Here is a 23,877-nt window from a genome sequence, read left to right on the forward strand (position 1 = left end):
CTATTGTTTTTCCTGAAGAGAATTCCCTTCCCTGGGCAAGTCTTCAAGTACCTGAGAATCCTTTCAACTGCTTTCATATGAGGAATCTTTGGAGAGTGCATAAATTGACTGACAACATGCACAGCATAAGCAATATCTGGCCGAGTGAGGGATAAGTATATCAGCTTCCCTACCAATTTTTGGTATCTCTCTTTATCACAGTAGTCCTCCCCTACTGATTCCTGCAGGCCATGGTTCTGTTCCATTGGAGTATCTGCTGGCCTGCACCCCATCATGCCTATTTCCTCTAGGAGGTCAAGAACATACTTCCACTGACATATGTAGAATCCCTCTCTTGACCTGGCAACTTCAATCCCAAGAAAATATCTCAAATGACCCAAGTCTTTGATCTCAAATTCAGAAGCTAGAAACTCCTTCAGTCCTTTTATCTCTTCCAAGTCATTCCCGGTAATTACCATATCATCCACATAAACAATGAGTGCAGTAAGTTTGCTATCCTGTCTCCTTATGAACAAGGTATGGTCTGCACCACTCTGAGTGTACCCCACTTTCTTCATGGCCCCACAGAGCCTCTCAAACCATGCACGGGGAGATTGCTTCAACCCATATAATGCTTTCCTCAGTTTGCACACCTTTCTACTTGTGAATAAACCCTAGTTCATTCTAGGTTAAAGCAGAGAAGAAGGAAGAAGAAAGAAAAGAGAAAGAAGGAGAAGAATGTTCGGCTAGACTAGAAGAGAGAAAAAAATGAAAAAGTTTTTCTCACCTAGCCGACCCACTTGACTTTTATTCATAAAACTTAAGTTACAAGAAAGACAATGTTGTCCCTCATAGAAGATGGGACACAACTTAAACTCAGATACAATAGACATTTCACTTTCAATAAGATACACCAGAATGACCAAAATACCCCTGACTCGAGCATTCTAACACTCCCCCTCAAGCTGGAGAGTATATATCATATAGTCCCAGCTTGTTACAAATGTAATCTATTCTTCCCCGAGACAATCCTTTTGTGAAGAGATCTGCCCACTGATTTCCTGAGCTCACATGAGATGTAGTTATTACCCCACTTATCACTTTCTCTCTCACAAAGTGACAATCCACCTCAATATGTTTAGTTCTTTCATGGAAGACAGGATTGGATGAGATGTGAACAGCAGCTTGATTATCACAATATAGTTTCATGGGTTTGTCAATTGAGAAACCCATCTCCTGTAGTAGGTTCTTCAGCCATACTAGTTCACATGTGGTATGAGCCATAGCCCTGTATTCTGCTTCCGCACTACTTCTTGCCACCACTGTTTGCTTCTTGCTCTTTCATGTTACAAGATTGCCACCCAGGAAGGTACAATACCCTGTGGTTGACCTCCTGTCTGATATAGAGCCAGCCCAATCAGCATCTGTGTACCCTACTATCTCAAGAGTTCCTCCCTTTTAGTATAACAAGCCACGACCTGGAGCACCCTTTAGGTATCTAACAATTCTCAGAACAGCTACCCAGTGAGGAACCCGAGGATGTTGCATAAACTAACTCACCACACTCACAACAAATGATATATCTGGTCGAGTAATGGTCAGATAGTTCAACTTTCCCACCAACCTTCTGTATCTTCCAGGATCATCAAACTCTTCACCTGCATCCACACTTAGCTTGGCATTGAGTTCCATAGGAGTCTCTGCTGCTTTAGCACCTAACAACCCTGTTTCTTCAAGTAGATCAAGAACATATTTCCTCTGACATAGGTTGATCCCCTGTTTTGACCTCGCAACTTCTATTCCTAAGAAGTACTTTAGCTTCCCCAGATCTTTCGTATTGAAGTGATCCTGTAAGAATTTTTTCAGTCTGTCAATTTCATTGCTGTCACTTCCAGTTATGACAATATCATCCACATACACGACTAGCAAGATTTTTCCATCTTTTGAGTTATAGCTGAATACAGAATGATCAACCTGACACTGTTTCATCCCAAAGGCCTTCACCACTTCACTGAACCTGCCGAACCATGCACGAGGAGATTGTTTTAGTCCATAGATTGCCTTTTTGAGCCTGCACACCTTACCAGCCTCCCCCTGAGCAACAAACCCTGGTGGTTGCTCCATATACACCTCCTCAACAAGATCACCATGTAGAAAGGCATTTTTTATGTCAAGTTGTAGGAGAGGCCAATCATACATAGTAGCCAATGAGATCAACACCCGAACTGAACCAATTTTAGCCACAGGAGAGAATGTCTCCATATAGTCCACACCATATAACTGAGAATAGCCCTTGGCCACCAACCGTGCTTTCAATCGTTCCACACTGCCATCAAGAAGATGCTTCACTGTATAGACCCATTTACACCCAACAGTGTGCTTACCAGGAGGAAGGGTGGTGAGTTCCCACGTGTGATTATGTTGTAGAGCAGAGAGTTCTTCTTCCATGGCTTGCCTCCACCCTGGGGAGGTAAGGGCTTCCTGTACAGTCTTGGGAATGGGAACCGATGAAAGTAATGATATAAACTTGCAATGAGAAGCAGAAAGGTGAGCAGTGGAAACATAGTCTGAAATGGGATGAGAAGTACAAGTACGTTTACCTTTCCGCAAAGCAATAGGAAGATCAAGATCTGAGGGAGAAGGGGCAGTAGCAGGATCTGTCGACAGGAGCTGAAGTGGAGGAGGGGCCGAAGCACTTTTGTGGGTATACACTTGAGTAATTGGCGGCCTCTCTATAGTAACAGGCGTATGATGTGCATCTGCAGTAGGAATGAGAGCTACGGGAAGAGGGTCCATAACCGGTACAGGAAGAGGAACCACAGAGGGAGAAGAAGAGACCCCGACATCTGAGAAAAATGGAACTGATTCAAAGAATGTGACATCAGAGCACACAAACGATTTATGAAATTTTGGGTTATAACACTTATACCCTTTCTGAGTCCTCGAGTAGCCAAGAAAAATACACTTCGTAGCTCGAGCATCTAACTTGTCTACTCCAGGCCCCAAGTGTTGAACAAAACAAACACAACCAAAGACTCTTAGGGTGAGAGGAAAGGGAGACAAAGTGGGAAACAACACGGAGAAAGGGGATTGACTTCCAAGGATTGACATGGGCATCCGATTTATCAAAAAACATGATGTAAGAATAGCATCACTCCAAAAATGCTTTGGGACATGCATATTGATCATCAAGGATCGAGCAGTTTCAAGAAGATGTCTATTTTTTCGTTCAGCTACACCGTTTTGTTGCGGGGTGTAGGCACAAGAAGTTTGATGAATTATTCCATGATGTTCTAGGTATTGCTGAAATGATGAGGAGATGTATTCTTTGGCATTCGGAGCAAAGTATTTTCAAATGAACACCAAATTGAGTGCGTATTTCAGCATGAAATTTCTGAAAAATAGAGAACAATTTACTACGGTCTTTCATAAGGTAGATCCATGTCATCCTTGAAAAGTCATCAACAAAGATTACAAAGTACTTAAACCCATTGTATGACACAACTTTAACTGGACCCCATACATCAGAATGAACTAAAGCAAAGGGACTAGAGACACGACTATCAATTCTTGGACTAAATGAGACTCGATGATGTTTTCCCAATTGACATGACTCACAATCTAACGATGAAAGATGACTCAACGAAGGGACTAGCAGCTTCAAAGACTTGAGAGAGGGATGACCGAGTCTACAGTGCCATTGGAGATGAGTAAGAGACGACTGAAAAGCCATTGGAGGGCCACCACCATCAAGGTAATACAAACCACCTGCTTCATGCCCTCCACCAATCTTCTTCCCCGTCTTGAGATCCTGAAACACACAAGAAGAAGGATAGAAGGTTACAGAACAATCAAGAGACTTGGTTAATCTGCTAACAGACATAAAATTAAACGGAAACTTAGGAACATATAAAACAGATGCTAAAGACATGGAGGAGAAATCAACATCACCAACACCACAAATAGGAGATGTAGAACCATTAGCAAGAGTAACTGATTGAGATGTGGAGCGAGAAAGGGAAGAAAATACATCAAGAGTCCCAGACATATGGTCCGAGGCTCCGGAATCAATGATCCAGGGTGAGGCTTTGGAAGCCAAGCAAACCATACCTGAATGGGCAAGTGTAGTTGTGTTCTACTAAGATGTTTGAAGGAACTGCTCATACACTGCCCGTGGTACACTCACCATTTCTTGCCCGGAAGCACAAGCAGGTGTGGAGGGGGGTGGGACAGTTTGTTGGCTTTAAGTAATGGTGCTACTACTCTTAGATGTAGCATGGTTAGCCCAAGTGTTGGGTAGACCACGCAAATCATAGCAGAAATCAACTGTGTGCCCCTCTAAGCCACAATGTGTACATTTTCTCTAAGCATTACTCCTTCCTCTTCCACGGCCTCCCCCTGACTCTCGGCCTCCAGTCCGGCCACTAGCCCGGTTAAATATGTGTCCACCACGGTTGCTTGGAGGGCCACTGCTGCCACCACCACTTCTACTTCCACGGCCACTCCCTTTAGTCACTACCAAACCAGATCTATCAGAGAAGGAAGAATGTTCCACTGGCTCAATGGATGTCCTTTTGAGACGGGCAAAAACTTCTTCAAGTGAAGGGAGAGATGATCCCCCCAATATTTGTGCTCTGACAGGCTCATACTCAACCTTCAAGCCCACAAGAAACCTAGTCACATCAAGCTGTTCACGTTGCTTTTGTTGGATCTGGACATCTGATGTTAGAGGGTGATACACATTTATCTCATTGCGAATGTTCCTCAAACTTGCATAGTACTCCTCTAAGCTTTGACTTCCTTGCTTCAAATTGAAGTACTCTTGGTACAACTGATATACCCTAGTTGTGTTGTCTTGTCCAGAGTACAACTTTTTAGCATGATCCCAGATCTCTTTGGCTATATCTAGGAACATGAAGTTCACACTAATCTTTGGTTCCATGCTGTTCCAAAGCCATGTCATTATCTATGCATCATCTTATTCCCAATCACTGAACCCAGGAGAATTAGAGGAAGGTTTCTCCTCTCTCACATGTTTTACTTTCCTCTTGGCCTTCAAGAACACCTCCACAGATTTTGCCCATGGTACATAGTTCTCACCATTCAACTTGATGGATGTCATTTGAACACTTATATAATCTGAAGAAAGCATGATGCTGGTTTTGTTGTCATTCCCATCTACGGAAGAAGCCATTTCCATTATTTCACCTTCAAGTATACAACACAACCACACACTCTTTCACACGGCTTATCTCACTTATAGCACCACCAAACCCAGCTTTAAATACATATTACACACCACACACTAAGGCTGAAATCACTCAGTCTTCACATCAAACACCTGGGCTGCACACTGCAAAACCATTCACCACCACACACTAAGACTGAAATCACTCAGTCTTCACATCAAACACCTGGGCTGCACACTGCAGAACTGATTACACACAAGGTCTAGGACCCAACCACCACTACCACCAATCACCACAACACAACCACCACCAAACTACTGCTGTTGTGAACCTCAGCAGTCGACAACTCTTCTTTCAACATACATATGAAGAGGAATGCAGAGGAATACGACTGAAATGCATATCAGTCACACCAAGCATCACCACAACCAACTTTTGAAGCAAACAAGAAAACATTTACAGTCCCTTACTTGGACAAACAACAGTAGTGTTCATACCTGTCCACATTCAGCCCTCTTCGATACTAAATAGAGGGTTTAGTATACCACTTCAACAACCACCACAGCAACGACTGGAGGCATTCTCACCTCCAGACCCACAAAACGACAGCTCCTTTTCAGCCCCTTATCGAACCTCCACTCAGGTCAATCAAAAATGAAGAAGACGACTGTGAAAGTTGGCGGCGAACCCAGAAAGAGAACAGCAACAAGGAAAAAAAATAAGGATACGACCTTACAGCTCTGATACCATGTGAATAAACCCTAGTTCATTCCAGGTTAAAGCAGAGAAGAAGGAAGAAGAAAGAAAAGAGAAAGAAGGAGAAGAATGTTCGGCCAGACTAGAAGAGAGAAAAAAATGAAAAAGTTTTTCTCACCTAGCCGACCCACTTGACTTTTATTCATAAAACTTAAGTTACAAGAAAGACAATGTTGTCCCTCATAGAAGATGGGACACATAACTTAAACTCAGATACAATAGACATTTCACTTTCAATAAGATACACCAGAATGACCAAAATACCCCTGACTCGAGCATTCTAATACTACTAAAGTCATAGCCTGGTGGAGGTTCCATAAATACCTCTTCATGAAGGTCACCATTTAAGAATGCATTCTTCACATCCAGCTGATGAAGTTCCCATGAAAAATTTGCTGCTAGTGACAATAGAACCCGAATTGTGTTGAGCTTCGCTACCGGGGCAAAGGTTTCTTTGTAGTCAATCCCTTCTTTCTGAGTAAACCCCTTTGCCACAAGTCTGGCCTTGTACCTTTCAATGGACCCGTCCTCCCTGTGCTTTATAGTAAACACCCACTTGCACCCAACAGTGGTCTTCCCCTCTGGCAGATCCACTAATTCCCAAGTTCTTGCTTTCATTAGGGCTTTCATCTCTTCATTCATAGCTTCTTTCCACCTTGGATCAGACACAGCCTCTGAGTACCTAGAAGGAACACGCACAGAGGAAAGAGCAGACACAAAGGAGTGATAGGCAGGAGATAAATGTGAGTAAGAAACAAAATCAGCAATGGGGTGCCGGGTGGTGCAAGAGCGGATAGGCTTACGGAGAGCAATAGGAAGATCCAAATCAGAAGTATGAGAGTTGAAATTACCTTGGATTGTAGAGACAGATTGATCCGAGTCCAACTGGTTGTTGTCATGAGGTTGAGGACCCATTTTTCTTCTGTTGTATGTATCTCTTTTTGTTGCCGACTGGAGCCTTTAAAGAACATCTGCAGCATCAGGAGAGGTAACCGGCACAGTGGGAGCCTCACTGGGTTGACCCGGAATGTCACAACAAGTAGGAGGAGAGGATGGAAGACCCGAGGCAGATAGGGGAACAAAAAAGGAGGGAGAAAGAGAATCCTCTTCCATCCCACTAGTCTCCCCCTGAAGAGGATTCTAAGAAGACTGAAAATAGGGTTGAGACTCAAAGAACACCACATCTCTGGTGACATACTTTCTCTTGGAGACAGGGTCATAACACTTGTAACCCTTTTGTGTAGGAGAGTACCCCAAGAATATTCCCTTTGTAGCCTTAGAATCCAGCTTGGTCTTCTTTGGATCCTTCACATGTATGAAACATATACAGCCAAAGACCCGAGGAGGAAGGGGAAAGTCTGGAAGAGTGGGGCAAAAAAACAGAGAAAGGGGTTTTCATACCCAACACCTTAGATGGCATCCGGTTTATCAGATATGATGCAGAAAGTACAGCTTGAGACCAGTATTGCTTGGGGACTTTGTGTTGGAATAGTAAGGCTCGAGTTGTCTCCAATAGATGTCTATTCTTGCGCTCAGCAACCCCATTCTGCTGAGGAGTATAAGCACAGGATGACTGATGTAGTATGCCAGCATCTTCCATGAATAAGTTCAAGGATTTTTCAAAGTATTCAGCAGCATTGTCTGACCTGAATTGCTTAATCTTCTTATTAAACTGTGTTTCAATCATCTTGCAAAATGCCATGGTTATCCGTGGTACTTCATCCCGTCCTTTTAACAGGTAGATCCATGTACAACGAGAGTAGTGGTCAATAAAACTGATAAAGTACCGGAAGCCATCAAAGGAAACAATGGGTGAAGGGCCCCAGACATCAGAATGAACCAAATCAAAAGGAGCACAAATTTCATTGTTGGAAATTGGATACACAGTTCTACATTGTTTTGACATTTGACATACTTCACAGGTTAGACTCTGACTTGGAATGCCCTTAAACAATTCGGGAAACAACATTTCTAATGAGGAGAAAGACACATGACCTAGCCTAGCATGCCAAAGATGCAGCTTAGCTATTGACTCCACACTTTCCGAATTACTAGCAGCAGATGCTTGTAAGGCTGAGCCGATGTCTGCATCAAGGTAGTAGAGGCCTCCATACTCATGACCGCACCCAATCGTTCTCCTTGTCAATCTGTCCTGGAAGACACAATGAGTAGGAAAAAAGGTTATAATACAGTTCAAATTTTTGGTAAGTTTTGAAACAGACAAAAGATTTGAGGTAAGACTGGGAACATGTAAAACTGATTTAAGAGAGAGGTCCTTGCTTAGGTCAACAATTCTCTTTCTAGAGATACTGGAGAAAGACCCGTCAGCAACTCTCATCTTATCCTGACCAGACAACAAATGATATGAAGAGAATAGGGAAGACATATGTGTCATATGGTCAGTAGCACCGGAATCAATAACCCAAGAAGTAGTCAATAGAGCTAGTGGCACTGAAGGCAGAGGTTGTACCTGATCTAGCAAGAGATGTAGAAGCAAAAGAATTATTTCTTAGACGGGCTAATGCCCTGCTAAGGACCTCAACCTCACTAGCAGTGAAGCCCAATGTACCAGTTCCAGAGGAATCAGCAACCTGTCCCATAGGAGAAGAAGACACTGTTGGTGTATTTTGTGAGTTGTCATCATTGTTGCTGGCGACAAAATTCCCACTTGCCGCAGGCCTGTTATCTCTAGAAGAAACATCTCTGGGTATTGAAGACATCTTGACTGCAGCCACTGTGTAGGTGACACTGATTAAGACTAGCCGAAGAAGTTCTGAAGGTTCTGAACCAGTTCTGGAGCAGATCTGATTAGCTGAAATGATCACAGCAGGTTCTGACAGCACTCGACACAGTTTCAGACTTGCCGAGACTGTCACAGTTCTGAAACAGTTCAGTTACAACAGCAAGCAAGGAGTTCTGGGCTGGTAACCGACCTGAAGCTAAGGGTTCTCAACTATTGTGCTATGCAGACTCCACTTGAACTTTGAGTACTGCAACTGTAAAGAGAGTACCCTTCCTTGCGGCCAATACTAGGACTGCTGACATCAGTCCTCAACTAGGGTTCACAGTGCTGAACAATCTGGAGCTGGCAGCTCCCTAGGTAATCTCACAGCAGTGGTGAGGGATTTCGGACTGATAACCACCCTGAACTTGGAGCTGTTTGCCACATTGCTATGTTGGTAGAAGTGTTCACAGTGCTGGTAGAACACTAGATAGACTTCACTTGGGCTGAACCAAAAACTGCAACAGTTCGGGTACAGTAGCGAGTGAACAGTTCGAGGCTGCAACAGTAGCAAGTGAACAGTGGGCTCTGTAGAAGAAGCTAAATCTGTGCGAGTCTTGCTGGAGCACCGAAGCTGCAACTGTAGAAGTAGCTAAGCCCCTTTCGGCTAGTGCTAGGACTGCTGAAATCAGTCCTCAACTAGGTCTGTCCTACACAGACCTCTCTTAGTAGCCAAATAGCTACTATTTGCTGGAAATAACCTAGTAGGACATCTACTTCTGGGTCTTACTTCCCTTGAGTCCTACAACCAAGAGAAACCCTAGGTTCGAACTTGCTTTACTCTCTTACACCCCTAGGTCTTCACTACAGCAACCCAGAAAAGGAAGAGAGAAGATGAAAAGACAGCAAGAGAAGAGAGTGTGTGCCGGCTGAAACCAGGAAGAAGCTAATGCTCTGATACCATGAAAGCTAAATTACTGTAGCCGAAGTAGCAGAAAAGAGAAGAAGAAGAAGATGAGATGCTGGAATGTCGAACTACACTACTCAGTCGACAGTACTATTATTTATATTATGGTGTAGTACAATGATACAGGAAGTTACTAGAATGCCCCTGATTAGTGATGGGACACCCAGACAACTTAAAACATTAAACATGATTAGGCCCATTAACAAAGGCCCAGTACAGGACAACTTAAACTTAAGTATAGGCTAATAAGAACTCTTATCAGCCGAATACTCATACATACAAAGACTTCAATCCAACAATTTGAACTACTACTTTTCACCTCATTTAATTCCCTCTTATTAAGTCTTATATTTAAAGTATTAACTCTCATTCTCTCTTACTAAATTTTATATCTAAGGTATTTTTATCACTAATAAATTCTACTAATTAGATCCATGTCCAATACTTGTAAAACTGACCTAAAAATGTTCAGCCCCGTTTGGCACATCTTTTCATGCAGGCAGTCAGCTTTTTAGAAGCCCGGCAGCCCACGTTTTCGTCTTTTCCAGTTTGGTTGGAAAAAGATCTAGCTGCCAAAAGACGTAATGACGAAAAGACGTGCAAAGCCCAATTTGGGTGATTTTCAAGAAGCTCCAAATGGAGCTTTTTCAGTTTTTTTCAACTCATCTTAGCGCGGAAAGACGCACCAAATGACACGCCTTAACCAAATGGTCTTCAGGCTATCAAGATCTTAATGCAAAATCTCACTACGTCTTTTGACTCCTAGAGCTTCTAGAAGATCTTTCAAAGAAGACTTGTCAAACGGCCCCAAAAATTGTTCTTCCATCTAGGTGGCAGGTAAGCAATTCAGCCATCTGGGTCAAATGGGGCAATTCATGATGTCATAGTTATATAATAAAATTTTTTTAATAGAAATAAATAAAAAAATTATAAAAAAATCAAGCACATCTCTAAAAATTTTATATTAATCATATCAAAGAAAAATAAGTGTAATAAACAAAATTGTTTTTATTGATGATGGAAATGAAATACAAAATTTAAAACCAACCAAAAAATTAAATTGTATTCCTGTTTGGTGGCGGGTCAACATTTCAACTCTTGGGTCAAATACATCAACCTTTGATGTCATAATTAAATAATAAAAATGAAAAAAATATATATATAAAAAACATAAATATGGAAAGACACATCAATTTTGCATAAGACATCTGTGCACATCTCTTGATTAAAATACCCCAATTTTTACACATAAAAATATGTGTTATAAAAAAAGAATTATTTTTAACACATAAAAATATAAGAAATTGTAGAAAAAATCTCAAAAAAAAAAATCTATATCTATACCACTCTTGAAAGTATGGATGAGCTTGTGGAACTTTTTCTCTTGACTAAAATACCCTAATTTTTGAATTTAGTCCCTCTCTATTTATTAAGGCATAAAATGTAATTTGAACTACTACTTTTCACCTCGTTCAATTCCATCTCATTAAGTCTTATATTTAAGGTATTAACTCCCATTCTATCTCATTAAATCCTATATTTAAGGTATTTTTTTCTCACAAATAAATTCTATTAATTTCACCTATATCCAATACTATTAATAGCATAAATTAAAAAACCAAGCTTTTTTAAAACTGATCAAAAAACAAAACCATTCTTCCATCCAGGTGGCAAATAAGCAATCCAACCATCCAAGTCAAGTGGATCAACCCATGATGTCATAGTCAGATGATAAAAACTAAAAAATGATAAAAACACAAAAAAAATATGAAAAATACATAAATTTTGTAAAATATTTGGGCACATCTCTAATATTATATATTCATCGTATTAAACAAGAACAAGTGTGATAAATAAGAATTATTTATATAGACATAGAAATATAAAAAAAATGTGGAACAATTCGGACATATATTATTACTATCACCACCATCATCATCATCTAAAACTGCCACAAGCAAAGCACATGAACATTTGCACAGTTGCCCATATATAGAGCAACTGAAAATTTATTAAATGCAGTAAAAGAATGATAATATGCAAACAAACCTATATTTTGCAGATAATCCACCACAAAAGAGAGAAAGGTCTACATGATTTAAGATCTTAAATACCTGAAGTCTGGTAATCAACCCTTTCTTTTCTTCTTCAAACTCTCTGATCTAGCTTTCACAGAAAAAAGGAAAAAAAAGATCCATTAGATTTTCTTTAGAAGAAAAGGATCTATGAGGGTCAACAGGATCAACATTAAACAAGTCAGAAAATCAAAAGAATTGGCTGTATACCTGTGCTCTTAATTTCCTGATCTGTGATTCTTGAGCAGCTTGCTTTTTAGAAAGCTCTTCACCTGCCATGGAAGAGAATTAGATTCAAATATCAACATATGAACATATAACAAACAAACTGATTAGACTTTATGAAGGATCAAGTTACCTTAGAATTTCAAAAAACAAGAACTAAAGATGTTTGATACAAGAATAGAAATTTGATGAATAAATAATAGGCAATACTGCCTTGTTTATCCATGGATGGCCATTTAACTTTATGTATTTACAGACATTTACTTCTCTCTGAGTTCAATGCTTAACAGCCCAGTAGCAATCTTCTCAAATTAGTGAGATGTGATTAATTGATTGATCTTAGGCACAACATAGGAGTAACATATGCATTTCAAGAAATCCAGCAAGGAATTTGTTACGCAGATGATTAAGTTAAGTTATATTTTTGTTTACACTGACGAAGCAATTGAACAAGGAAAGTGGGATTTAGACAGCGGGAAAAGGAGGAGATTTCTAATGTACTGAGTTGGATGAGACTTCTACTTTGGTTTATTTAGATTCCATTTGACTTCCAAGTGTAGTGAAGTATTGCATCTAACCTTAATAATTGCCCAGCATCAGCATTTCCCAGTAGCTTGTTTCTGTTTGCTATCTCTCCTAAGAAATGCAAAATCCTATCAACACCAATAGATTCCAGTAGACTTCAATTAAATCAAGTATTGCATTTAACCTTGATTTTTCTCCAATTGTGTCTCTCCAATGAGAAGCCGAGGGATATCTATTCTGGATGCTATTTCAAGAAATATGGACCTCATATACAACCATTTTTACTGGTTTATCTGTGTCAGCATGCATATTTCTAGACCTACTCATTGAAACTTATTTCCCAAAAAGAAAGTTTCCATCCACTAAACCAGTCATATTTTAAATAGATGTTTAGCTTAATTGGTGTAATCCCCTTACAAATGGCATTTAGAAACACAACAAAGATTGAAGAGATTGGTGATGAATAATCTATATAACAGCCCTGCAAGAGAATAAATATGGCACAATATTGGCAATTACAGATTCCTTATAGCTCTACCTTCGGCCATTACTTGATTGATTATCTCATCTTTTTCTTTCAAAAGTGCAACAGCATCATTTTTTTTATTTTGCTCTCTCCTTAGTGTATCCCGCTCCTTTGTAAGTGCATAAACCTGAAAACATAATTGTGATTACACATCATTGTTTGCAAAAGAAAACTAGTGCAAACATACATTGAAGAAAAAGGAGCAAGTCTAAGCAGAATTTTGCACACAAAAAAATCAGATGTGCTTACAGATACCTACAGTTTGCTCTATAGTTATACATTAGTAACATTGACGCGAGAATAAACATGAAAAATATGTAAGTAAAAAGCATCAAATCTCGTTACAGAAATAGGAGAACCTAGGTGCCCCACCCCCACAATCAGGTCCTTTATACAAAAACATACAAGAATACCCTCTAGTATGCCCTAGAAAAGCTAAATCTTAAAGACTCACTCTCACAAGACTATCTATTAGAGTAGTGGCTAGTTTAGGAATCTAATGGAATGAGGGCTTAGCTTTGGAACTAAAAAGTTTTCTCCTCTCTAATTGGATAGAAAATTGATACAGTGCATAACATTTCAAGAAATTATCATTTTTACATTAAGAAAATTTCTTGAAAAGATCATAAGAAAACTTGAAATGTTAAAAGGGCCAAACATACCCCATTTTTCAGTAGGTGCATTTCTTTTATCATCAATAAAAAGCTTTCAACAAAACTAATGAAGAAGGGAGTGCAAAGGTAATACTCAAGCCATTTTGATGCAAGTCAAAAGAAAAAAAAATATGGGTTTCAATTGAATATGTGTTTGGATTAAAGATAAATTAAATGGAAAATTTGGGATGATTTTAGATTTAATTTATAAAATCAAGGGTTTGTTGAAATGGAATTAGTGTCCATAGGTTTTTATTAAATCTAGTAGAAACTGTAACATGACTAATAAGAGTACAAAGAATCACCCTACCAAAACTAGCAATTCCAGTTGTTAGGGGCCAAGAAGTTTATTCTGTGAGGCATCTGACTTGGAATATGAGATGTTTGGGCAGTGCCAGAAAGAGAGAATGACCAAGAAATATTTGCAGAAAATGAAACTAACATGGTTCAATTCTGTATTTCCAAATTCAGGAGATAAGTGTTAGACAAGCCAGAAAGTTTTTGGATAGATATTTGTTAGAGTTAGCCAAATAAGGGTAGATTAGTCAACTCACCTTGGTTAAGTTATGAGCTTATGTGGCAGTCTTATTAGAGGTTCTCTGTCCCATACTTAAGTTGGGGCAGTTTAGTCCTTGTACATTTAATTAGAAGCCTAATCACTATTAAGAGGTCGACTGATAGGGTTTAGCTATCAGGTTCGACAGTTCTTTCATCTTCTTCTTCTTCTCTTCTTCTTCTCCTTACTGGTTCGGACTACTGTAGCAACAGTAGAAACATGGTATCAGAGCGTGACAACTTCAGTTCGTGACCTGTTTCAGTTCGTGACAACTTCAGTTCGTGACCTGTTTCAGTTCGTGACAACTTCAGTTCGTGCTTCAGTTCTCTCCTTTTTCTTCTCTGGGCTGTCAATGGAGAAAAGTGGTTCGTCCCAGGCCTGAAACATCACAGCTCTTCTTTTTTCTGGTGCACAGAACCTCCTTTCCTAAGAAAACAACTTCAGCAGTGAATGGTTGGCTGAAGCTCTCAAACGAAGGTTGGTTATCTCTCCTCTGTGTGCTGTTGGTATTTCTGGGTTGAAAATCTTCAAGAACTTGAGAGGACTGATCAGAACCTAGAGAACTAGGTTGGTTGTTGCCCTGGTTCTTGGAAAATTTCCAAGAACAGGCTGTGTTTACAGTGACCAAATGGTGTAAGGGCTGCTACTGTAGGTGGCCGAATGGTGCAAGGTGTAATGCAATGGTACTAGTTGAGTTTTTGTTGGTCTTGTGGTGCCCTCTTAAAAGCGTTAAAGCAGGTCTGTATTGTGTGTGACAGCTATGGCTGTGTGGTGGTGCTTGTGATGCACAAACTCTGTTGAGTAGTTGTAAGAGAGCTTGCATGTGGTTAGTAAGTGCTGAATTAATGTCGGTGTAGTCTGTGTTTTTTTTTTTTTTTTGTGAAATCAGTAGTGGTGTGGATAAGAACAAAGGCGTGTGTATCTATCATTGTGTTTAGGGACTGCTGTAGGTTCTGGAACATCAAACTCTTGACAGCAGCACTTAGTTGGTGATTGGGAATTCAGATTAGAGGCAGCATTGAAAGAGTATCATGGCAGCAATGGGAGATGGCTGTAGTGATCAGAAACCTAGTGTGGTGGTTTCCTCTGACTATCTAGGTGTACAGATGACCTCAATTAAACTGAATGGTGAGAACTATGTTCCATGGGCCAAGTCGGTGGAAGTTTTTCTCAAGGCAAAGAGAAAAGTGAAGCATGTGAAAGAAGATAAACCACCGGCTGACTCTCCAGGGTTTGATGATTGGGAACAGGAGGATGCTCAAATCATGACATGGCTATGGAACAGTATGGAACCCAAAATAAGTGCCAACTTCATGTTCTTAGATACAGCTAAGGACATATGGGAACATGCCAAGAAGCTGTATTCTGGGCAAGATAATACTACAAGGGTATATCAGCTCTATCAAAAGTACTTTGGTCTGTAACAAGGAAATAAAACCCTAGAAGAGTACTATGCCAGTATGAAGAACCTCAGAAATGAGCTCAATGTCTATCATCCTCTCACTCCAGATGTTAAGGTTCAGCAACAACAGAGGGAACAACTAGATGTCACAAGGTTCTTAGTGGGGTTGAAATCAGAGTATGAACCAGTTAGGGCCCAAATATTGGGGGGCTCTACCCTTCCTACACTTAAGGAAGTGTTTGCTCGGCTTCGCAAGATTTCTTTGGGACAGACAGAGAATCCCACACAGTCTGATAGATCAGCTTTTGTGAGAGCCAGAGGAGGTGGACGTGGTACGAAAGGGGGAGGACATGCCTCCCGAGGAGGTCGTGGTGGTTCCATATTTGGCCGTGGTGGTGGTCGTGACTCAGGGGGAGGCCGTGGCAAAGAAAAAGGCAGCTCTACAAGGAAGTGTACCCACTGTGGCAGGGAAGGACATTCCGTAAATTTCTGTTATAATCTTCATGGCCGCCCTCCCTCTAAATGGGCCAATCATGCTGTTGCTGGTGGGGTTGATGTCAATGATAATCAACAGGCAGACCTAACTCCTTCCACATCTACATCTGTTTCCGGAAGGGAGATGGTGAGTGTACCGCGTGATGAGTATGAGCGGTTCCTTCAGTCCATTTCACAGCACACTACTGCTACTCTTGCCCACTCAGGTATAGCTTGCCTGTCATCTAAAACCTCTCCTTGGATTATTGACTCAGGAGCCTTTGATCACATGACCGGAACTCCAGGTGTGTTCTCTTCTCTCTCTGAAACTTCCACATCTCAAACTGTTACTCTTGCCAATGGTTCCTCCTCTCCCATCTGTGGTGTTGGCAATGTTGACATGGCTTCTCTTTCTTTATCATCTGTTCTATATGTCCCTAAGTTTCCATTCAATCTTATGTCTGTTAGTAAATTAACTAAGACTCTTAACTGTTCTGTTACTTTTTTCCCTTCCTCTTGTGTTTTTCAGGATCTCAGGACGGGGAAGAAGATTGGTTCGGGGGCATGAAGCTGGTGGATTGTATTATCTTGACGGTGGTGGATCGTCAGTTGCACTTCAGACTTCACTCACTCCTCTACAGTGGCATTGTCAACTGGGACATCCTTCTCTCAAGGCACTCAAGATACTAGTTCTGTCTTTGAGTCATTTGTCAGTGTTACAGTGTGAGTCGTGTTAGTTTGGGAAACATCATCGTGTTTCCTTCAGTCCTAGAGTTGAAAGTCGTATGTTGAGTCCTTTTGCTTTGGTTCATTCAGATGTTTGGGGCCCGATCAAAATAGAGTCTTATAATGGTTACAAGTATTTTGTCACTTTTATTAATGATTGTTCAAGAATGACATGGATTTATTTAATGAAAGAAATGAGTGAATTATTTTCCATTTTTCAAAAATTCCATGCTGAAATACGTACACAATTTGGTGTTCCAATCAAAGTTCTTCGTTCAGATAATGGTCGTGAATATTTTCTAACTTCCTTTCAACAGTATTTAGAACAGCATGGCATCATTCATCAAACTTCTTGTGCATCCACTCCTCAACAAAATGGGGTGGCTGAACGGAAGAACCGTCATCTCCTTGAAACAGCTCGGTCTATTCTTCATCATATGAGTGTTCATAAACGGTTTTGGAGTGATGCTGTACTTACTGCGTGTTTCCTCATTAATCGTATGCCCTCCTTTATTCTTCATGGTCGGTCTCCCTTCTCTATCTTGTTCCCCACCTTGTCTCCCTTTCCATTAACACCTCGTATCTTTGGCTGTGTGTGCTTTGTTCACAATCTAAGTCCTGGAATAGACAAGTTGGATGCACGCTCCATTAAGTGTGTCTTTCTTAGCTACTCTCGGACTCAAAAAGGGTACAAGTGTTACAATCCCATTACTCGGAAGTGCTATGTCTGTCCTGATGTCACATTTTTTGAGTTTGTTCCCTTCTTCTCAGGAACTGAAGCATCTTCGTCTCCACCTTTACTTCCTCTTCCTCTTCCGGTCAGTGATCCCGTTCCGGGTGTTCCTGTTGGAGTTGACTCGTCACCTCATCTAGTGCAAATTCCTACTGAACGACCACCAATTCGGCAAGTGTATACACGTCGAACGACACCGGCCCCTCCTCCAGCTTCTACCTTGTCCGCGGATCCTGTCGTTGCTTCTGTTGTTGAACCCTCAGGACTTGACCTACCCATTGCCTTACGGAAAGGTAAACGTAGTTCTACTCTCCATCCCATTTCCAATTTTGTTTCAGTATCTCGCCTTTCCGCCTCACATCGCCAATTTGTTTCACTATTGTCATCTATTTCCATACCTAACAATGTCCAAGAGGCTCTTAGTTCACCTGGGTGGAGGCAGGCAATGGAGGAGGAACTCTCTGCTCTTTAGCATACTCACACGTGGGAGCTCACTACTCTTCCTCCTGGTAAGCATGTTGTGGGTTGTAAATGGGTGTATACTGTTAAATACTTGCCAGATGGTAGTGTGGAGCGTATGAAAGCCAGACTTGTTGCTAAAGGGTATTCACAGTTGTATGGAGTGGACTATATGGAGACCTTCTCTCCAGTGGCTAAAATTAGCTTTGTCCGTGTGTTAATTTCCCTGGCAGTTATGTATGATTGGCCCTTATTTCAACTTGACATAAAAAATGCCTTCCTTCATGGTGACCTTATAGAGGAGGTATATATGGAGCAACCACCTGGGTTTGTTGCTCAGGGGGAGGCTGGTAAGGTGTGCAGACTGAAAAAGGCAATTTATGGGTTGAAACAATCGCCTCGTGCTTGGTTCGGGAAGTTTAGTGAAGTGGTGAAGAATTTTGGAATGAAACAATGCCAGGTTGATCACTCAGTGTTCAGCTATGACTCAGAAGCTGGAAAGATTTTATTAGTGGTCTATGTGGATGATATTGTCATAACTGGCAGTGACAAATTGGGGATCGACAAACTCAAGGTCTTTCTGCAAAATCATTTTCAAACAAAAGACCTTGGGACATTGAAGTATTTCTTGGGTATAGAAGTTGCTAGATCAAGACAAGGTGTAAACCTGTGCCAAAGAAAATATGTTCTCGATCTATTGGACGAAACAGGACTGTTAGGTGCAAAACCGGCTGAGACTCCTATGGAACCAAATGTTAAGTTGAGCAGTGATACAGGGGAAATATTTGATCATCCTGGAAAGTATAGACGACTAGTGGGGAAGCTGAACTATTTGACTATCACGAGACCAGATATCTCCTTTGCAGTCAGTGTGGTGAGCCAAATTATGCAGAACCCTCGTATATCTCACTGGGATGCAGTTCTTAGAATTGTAAGATATTTGAAGGGAGCTCCGGGCCGTGGGCTATTGTATAAACCAGGAGGAAAACTTGAAGTAGTTGGGTACACGGATGCAGATTGGGCAGGCTCTGTGTCTGATAGAAGATCTACTATAGGTTACTGCACATTTCTTGGAGGAAATCTTGTAACGTGGAAGAGTAAAAAGCAGACGGTTGTGGCTAGAAGCAGTGCTGAAGCCGAGCACAGAGCCATGGCACACACTACATGTGAATTAGTGTGGTTGAGGAATCTCCTACAAGAAATCGGGTTCCACATGGATAAACTTATGAAGTTGTACTATGACAATCAAGTTGCGCTCCATATCTCATCCAACCCTGTTTTTCATGAGAGAACAAAGCACATAGAGATTGATTGTCACTTTGTGAGGGAGAAGGTTCTTACTGGAGAGATAAGCACAGAACATGTAAGCTCAGGTGATCAGTGGGCAGATTTGTTTACAAAAGCCTTAAGCTCAGGGAAAGTGAACTATATATGTAACAAGCTGGGATTATATGACATATATTCTCCAGCTTAAGGGGGAGTGTTAGAGTTAGCCGAATTAGGGTAGATTAGTCAACTCACCTTGGTTAAGTTATGAGCTTATGTGGCAATCTTATTAGAGGTTCTCTGTCCCATACTTAAGTAGGGGCAGTTTAGTCCTTGTACATTTAATTAGAAGCCTAATCACCATTAAGAGGTCGACTGATAGGGTTTAGCTATCAGGTTCGACAGTTCTTTCATCTTCTTCTTCTCTTCTTCTTCTTCTTCCCCTTACTGGTTCGGACTACTGTAGCAACAGTAGAAACAATATTAATAGAAGCCAGACTATAGCTCCATTTCTTGGGGCTTCTAGGGGTATATTTACTTTTGTCAAGCATAAAGATCTCAATAATCAGAATTATTAGATCTAGCATCTGTGGCTTCAAATGTGAGTTTATTTGTATCAAAGTTACATATTTAAATGGTGCCTTAAATCCTAAATATGCATACAGGCTTATATCATATAAAGGTAGAAGGGAGATATGGAAAGAACTTTACAGCATCTGGGGATTATTGGAAGATCCTTGGTGTAAAGGGAACGATTTCAATGTTATTTGCCTCACACACAAGAGAAGAGGTCATATCACCACTGGCATGAAGACTTAGGTCATATCACCACTGGATGAGTGGAAACATAGAAAGGACAGAATCACAAATGAGGGCATTGGAAAGGACTTAGCTGTAACCCCATTCCCCAATTAGTGGCAAGATGAGAGAAAGTAGACTAAGATGGTTTGGTCATGTATATAGACAACTAATGACTGCACCAATGAGGAGTGAAATGATGCAAGTAGAAAGATCTATGAAAGCTAGTAGAAGATGAAGGAATATGTGGTCTGGAAGTGACATAAAATTATTTAAAGACTTATAATTTGACAGAAAACATAGCTAGAGAAAAATGGTGGGACAGGATTTATGTAGTCAACCCCAAATAGTCAGGATTAAGGCTGAGTTTTCTTTTTTTTTTTTTTTTGAAAAGGTAAGATAATATACTACCAAAATATACAATCAACCCATGCACATTGAGAGATTGTACGGTGGGGATATACAAAAACAAAGCAAAAATGTATGACTAAGAAGAGACCCAGCATCAAGAAAAAAACTAGGTCAGATTCCCTGAAAAGGTTTTTTTGTATACTTATCCATGAACGTAATAGTCCTTTTAAATTGCTTCTTATTACATCCATATCTGTGCGTTTATTCTCAAAAATGTGCATGTTCCTTTTTTCTCCAAACAGTACAAATGATAGCAGAAGGTAAAATACCCTATAAAACCTCTCCTCTTCTTCTTAACACCCCTGTATTCCCCATCCTTTAATTAATTCCAGAACTGTTTCAAGCAAGCAGAATTTCACCCCAAAACATTGTAAGGCTAGATTCCATTAGTGGTGAGAGAGACTCTAATGTATAAAGAGGTGACTTGAAGATTCTAAGCATTTAATGTATAAGTATCAAATATCATTGTCCTAGTATTCCTCTTTCTGATCAGATGACTTTTGTCAAACATCTACCAAGTGAGGCTGTCCAAACCAAGAAAGCAACCTTAGATGGGATGCAGGAATTCCATATTTTATCCCAAGGAAAGTGATTTGGCTGCTGTGAACCCATCCTATTATAAAAAGATTGAACAGTGAACTGAGTTAATGCATGTTGAAACTTGAAATCTCTGCCTCTCCTCAATGCATACAAGATAATTTATCATCACTCCAGGATTCTCTAGAGGAATCACTCCTGGACAAAAGCACCACATACCCAAGCTTGGTAACAGTTTGAATATTCATTGGAGAATGTAAAATCAAATAACTAAAATACCCACCACCACACCCCAAGCAAAGGAGGGTAGACCATCAATAAATTAAATGACTAAAATACCCCCTTCAGTAATAAAGCGTCTACTCCTTGAAACAGCACTGCACCTAAGCATTAATAAAATCAGGAAAATTAGACTATAGAGGACTGAATTCAAATCAAAACAAGCAAAATTTGAACTCAGATTTGACTAAATAATCGATTATTCAATTCAATTCGAATTTAACTGATTAATTACTTTAGGTAATTAATATAAATATATAATATAAAGTATATAAATATATAAGTTATCTATATAATTTATATATTATATTATATATTGATTACCTGAAATTATTTATATATAATTAGTTTGGATATTATCAAATGGAATCAGGTCATACCCGAATTCGATTCAGTAAGTTAAATGGTATGAATGTGATATTCAAATTCAAGCGATCATAATATTCGAATTATCCAAAGTCGATTCAATTATGTCAAATCTCGAATTTGAACTCAAATTTTCAGATACCATTGACACCCCTAGGTCAAAGTACCACTGCTCCAGAAACTCAAGAAATATTTGAAAAAACATCACCCTAGATCCCAGGTGGACCCCAAACCATCATCATGCCATATGAGAACTGATAGACCAGCCCATAACTAACTCAAGATCCTTGACATTCTCCAATGACAGACCAGCATATGACATCCTCTGATAGTCCGATGTCTTTCAGGACTCTTGAGAACTGATAGACCAGCCCCATCACAATTATTTCTCAACATCCACCTAGAAAAAAATAAAGGTTACACAATAAATTTGACCTCTGGAGTCTTTGTGAGATTGACAAAGACCTTCTATAAGCATAATTTAATTTCAAGTTTTCAGAAACTAATATCAAACAAAAAATCATAAATTAATCATCATACTGTGTAACAGTTAACAGGATAAAAGTTTTTATTCAGTATTAACAGGATAAAAGTCAGGGGCCATTACTTGGTATAATGGTAAAATCTCAGACTGGGAAGTGTGAGAACATGGGTTCAAGTCTGAGAGCAGCCACTTTGTGCAAAAAAAAAATGCCAAAGGTTAGGATTGTATCTGGTATACCCTCCGAAGACCCCAGATAGCTGGGACCATCATTGGGTAATGACCTTTTAACAGGATAGAAGTTCTGCATCTTCAAAGTTTTGCTTTCAAGCAATCCGTCTATTTAAACGGTAGAGATCTCTGATGCCATTTGAATTATAAGTTTGTTAAATACGTTATAATGTAGAGTTAAATTGACTGTCCCAATCATATTTAATACCTACAATAAATTAAGAAAATTGTATCCAAGTACTATTTAACAATATGTGAATACAAAATGAAGTCCTACTAATGAAAGACATCCCAATAAGCAATGCATAACAGCATGAGATTGCCAAATGGAAAATTTAGTAACCTCTATAATTTCCATGTCATTACAAAACAGTGGAAATCAAAGAAAATGAAAAGCTAATAGGTACTGCATGGACATTGATAGACAAATCACTTACACAATTGAAGTACAAGTCTTACCTTGTTAATGCCCAAATACACAAACCTCAAGAGTGATATGCAATCTAATGTTTACATACAGAAAAAAAGGGATGTGTAATATCAATACCTTCCTTTCAAGAGTTGCTACTCTTTGATGGTACTCCTCTCGCAATGACTCAACTTCTGACTCACTGGATTTTTTCTGTAGAATATGTTCTACTATTAACAACCAAAGAAAACATTTACAATAATACTCACAAGGTGATACTTATAAAAAAATACTCACAAGGTGATTTCACCATGATAAAAAAGATTTTCAAGATGGTTACATAACACCATTTCATAAGTCTCTGATAATTTTCGATCAAACAAATGATTTTTTATGAGTAACAGAAATTTGATTAGAATAAACAAAAACATATACAACAGAATGTTGGGCTGGAACCACCTTACCCCATTGGATCAAACAAATGCATAGACAATACGAAATAAATAATTCTTTTAAATAGAAAAAATTAAGCACAAACCCTTATGGTCATGACAACAAGTGTTGCGTGAGAACACAAGTCTGAGAGCAGCCACCTTTTTGCTAAACTGCCAGAGATTAGCCTTGTATCCAGTCTAGCCCTCCCAAATCCAGGATGGCTGGGACCAACATTGGGTAATGGCCTCTTCACTATTCAGAATGTACAAGTGGAGCATGGTTCCAAAAAATAGTATGATACTGATGAAGCTTCCATACATGAAGCACGTCAGATATCTTAACTGGCATCAACGACTAAAATATCCATATCAGTATGAATATGTGCAGGTCAAATTTAAGATATGGGCCATAAATATTCACAGGAACACATGGATATCCAGGAAAGTTTAACATGCACACACAAATACACAGGAAATAATTGTAGGTTTGTGAATCAAATACCTCAAATAGCAAATCCAACCTCAGATCTAGAAATACTGATATTTCAATTTTTATGCCAACTTTTGGCCCTTGGACAGGAAAAGATTCACTTCCAATCGCTGAGATATAAAAGATTCACTTTCAGTGGCGGTGGTTTGGACAGTTTGGGAAGAGAAAAATTTTAGAATATTTGGGGAGAAGGAGAGAAGCAAGGAGA

At 39.8% G+C, this 23,877-nt stretch overlaps 1 protein-coding gene across 3 annotated transcripts in view; it reads right to left on the bottom strand.

Moving 5' to 3' along the window:
- LOC104592155 (golgin candidate 5-like) overlaps positions 1–23,877 on the bottom strand; it is a 57,652-nt gene that overhangs the window by 13,791 nt on the left and 19,984 nt on the right. For all 3 annotated transcript variants that reach the window (XR_016079377.1, XM_010251365.3, XM_010251368.3), the window contains exons 5-8: positions 22,884–22,958; positions 12,977–13,091; positions 11,899–11,960; positions 11,728–11,775 (exon numbers count right to left, since the gene is read on the bottom strand). Coding sequence is in view for 2 of the 3 variants with exons in the window: in XM_010251365.3 (XP_010249667.1) it covers positions 11,728–11,775; positions 11,899–11,960; positions 12,977–13,091; positions 22,884–22,958 (300 nt within the window). In the remaining variant the exon portion in view is untranslated. The remainder of the gene's footprint in view (positions 1–11,727; positions 11,776–11,898; positions 11,961–12,976; positions 13,092–22,883; positions 22,959–23,877) is intronic.

Source organism: Nelumbo nucifera, chromosome 8 (genome assembly GCF_055504915.1).
Source record: "Nelumbo nucifera cultivar China Antique chromosome 8, China Antique-T2T, whole genome shotgun sequence".
Lineage (NCBI taxonomy): Eukaryota > Viridiplantae > Streptophyta > Magnoliopsida > Proteales > Nelumbonaceae > Nelumbo > Nelumbo nucifera.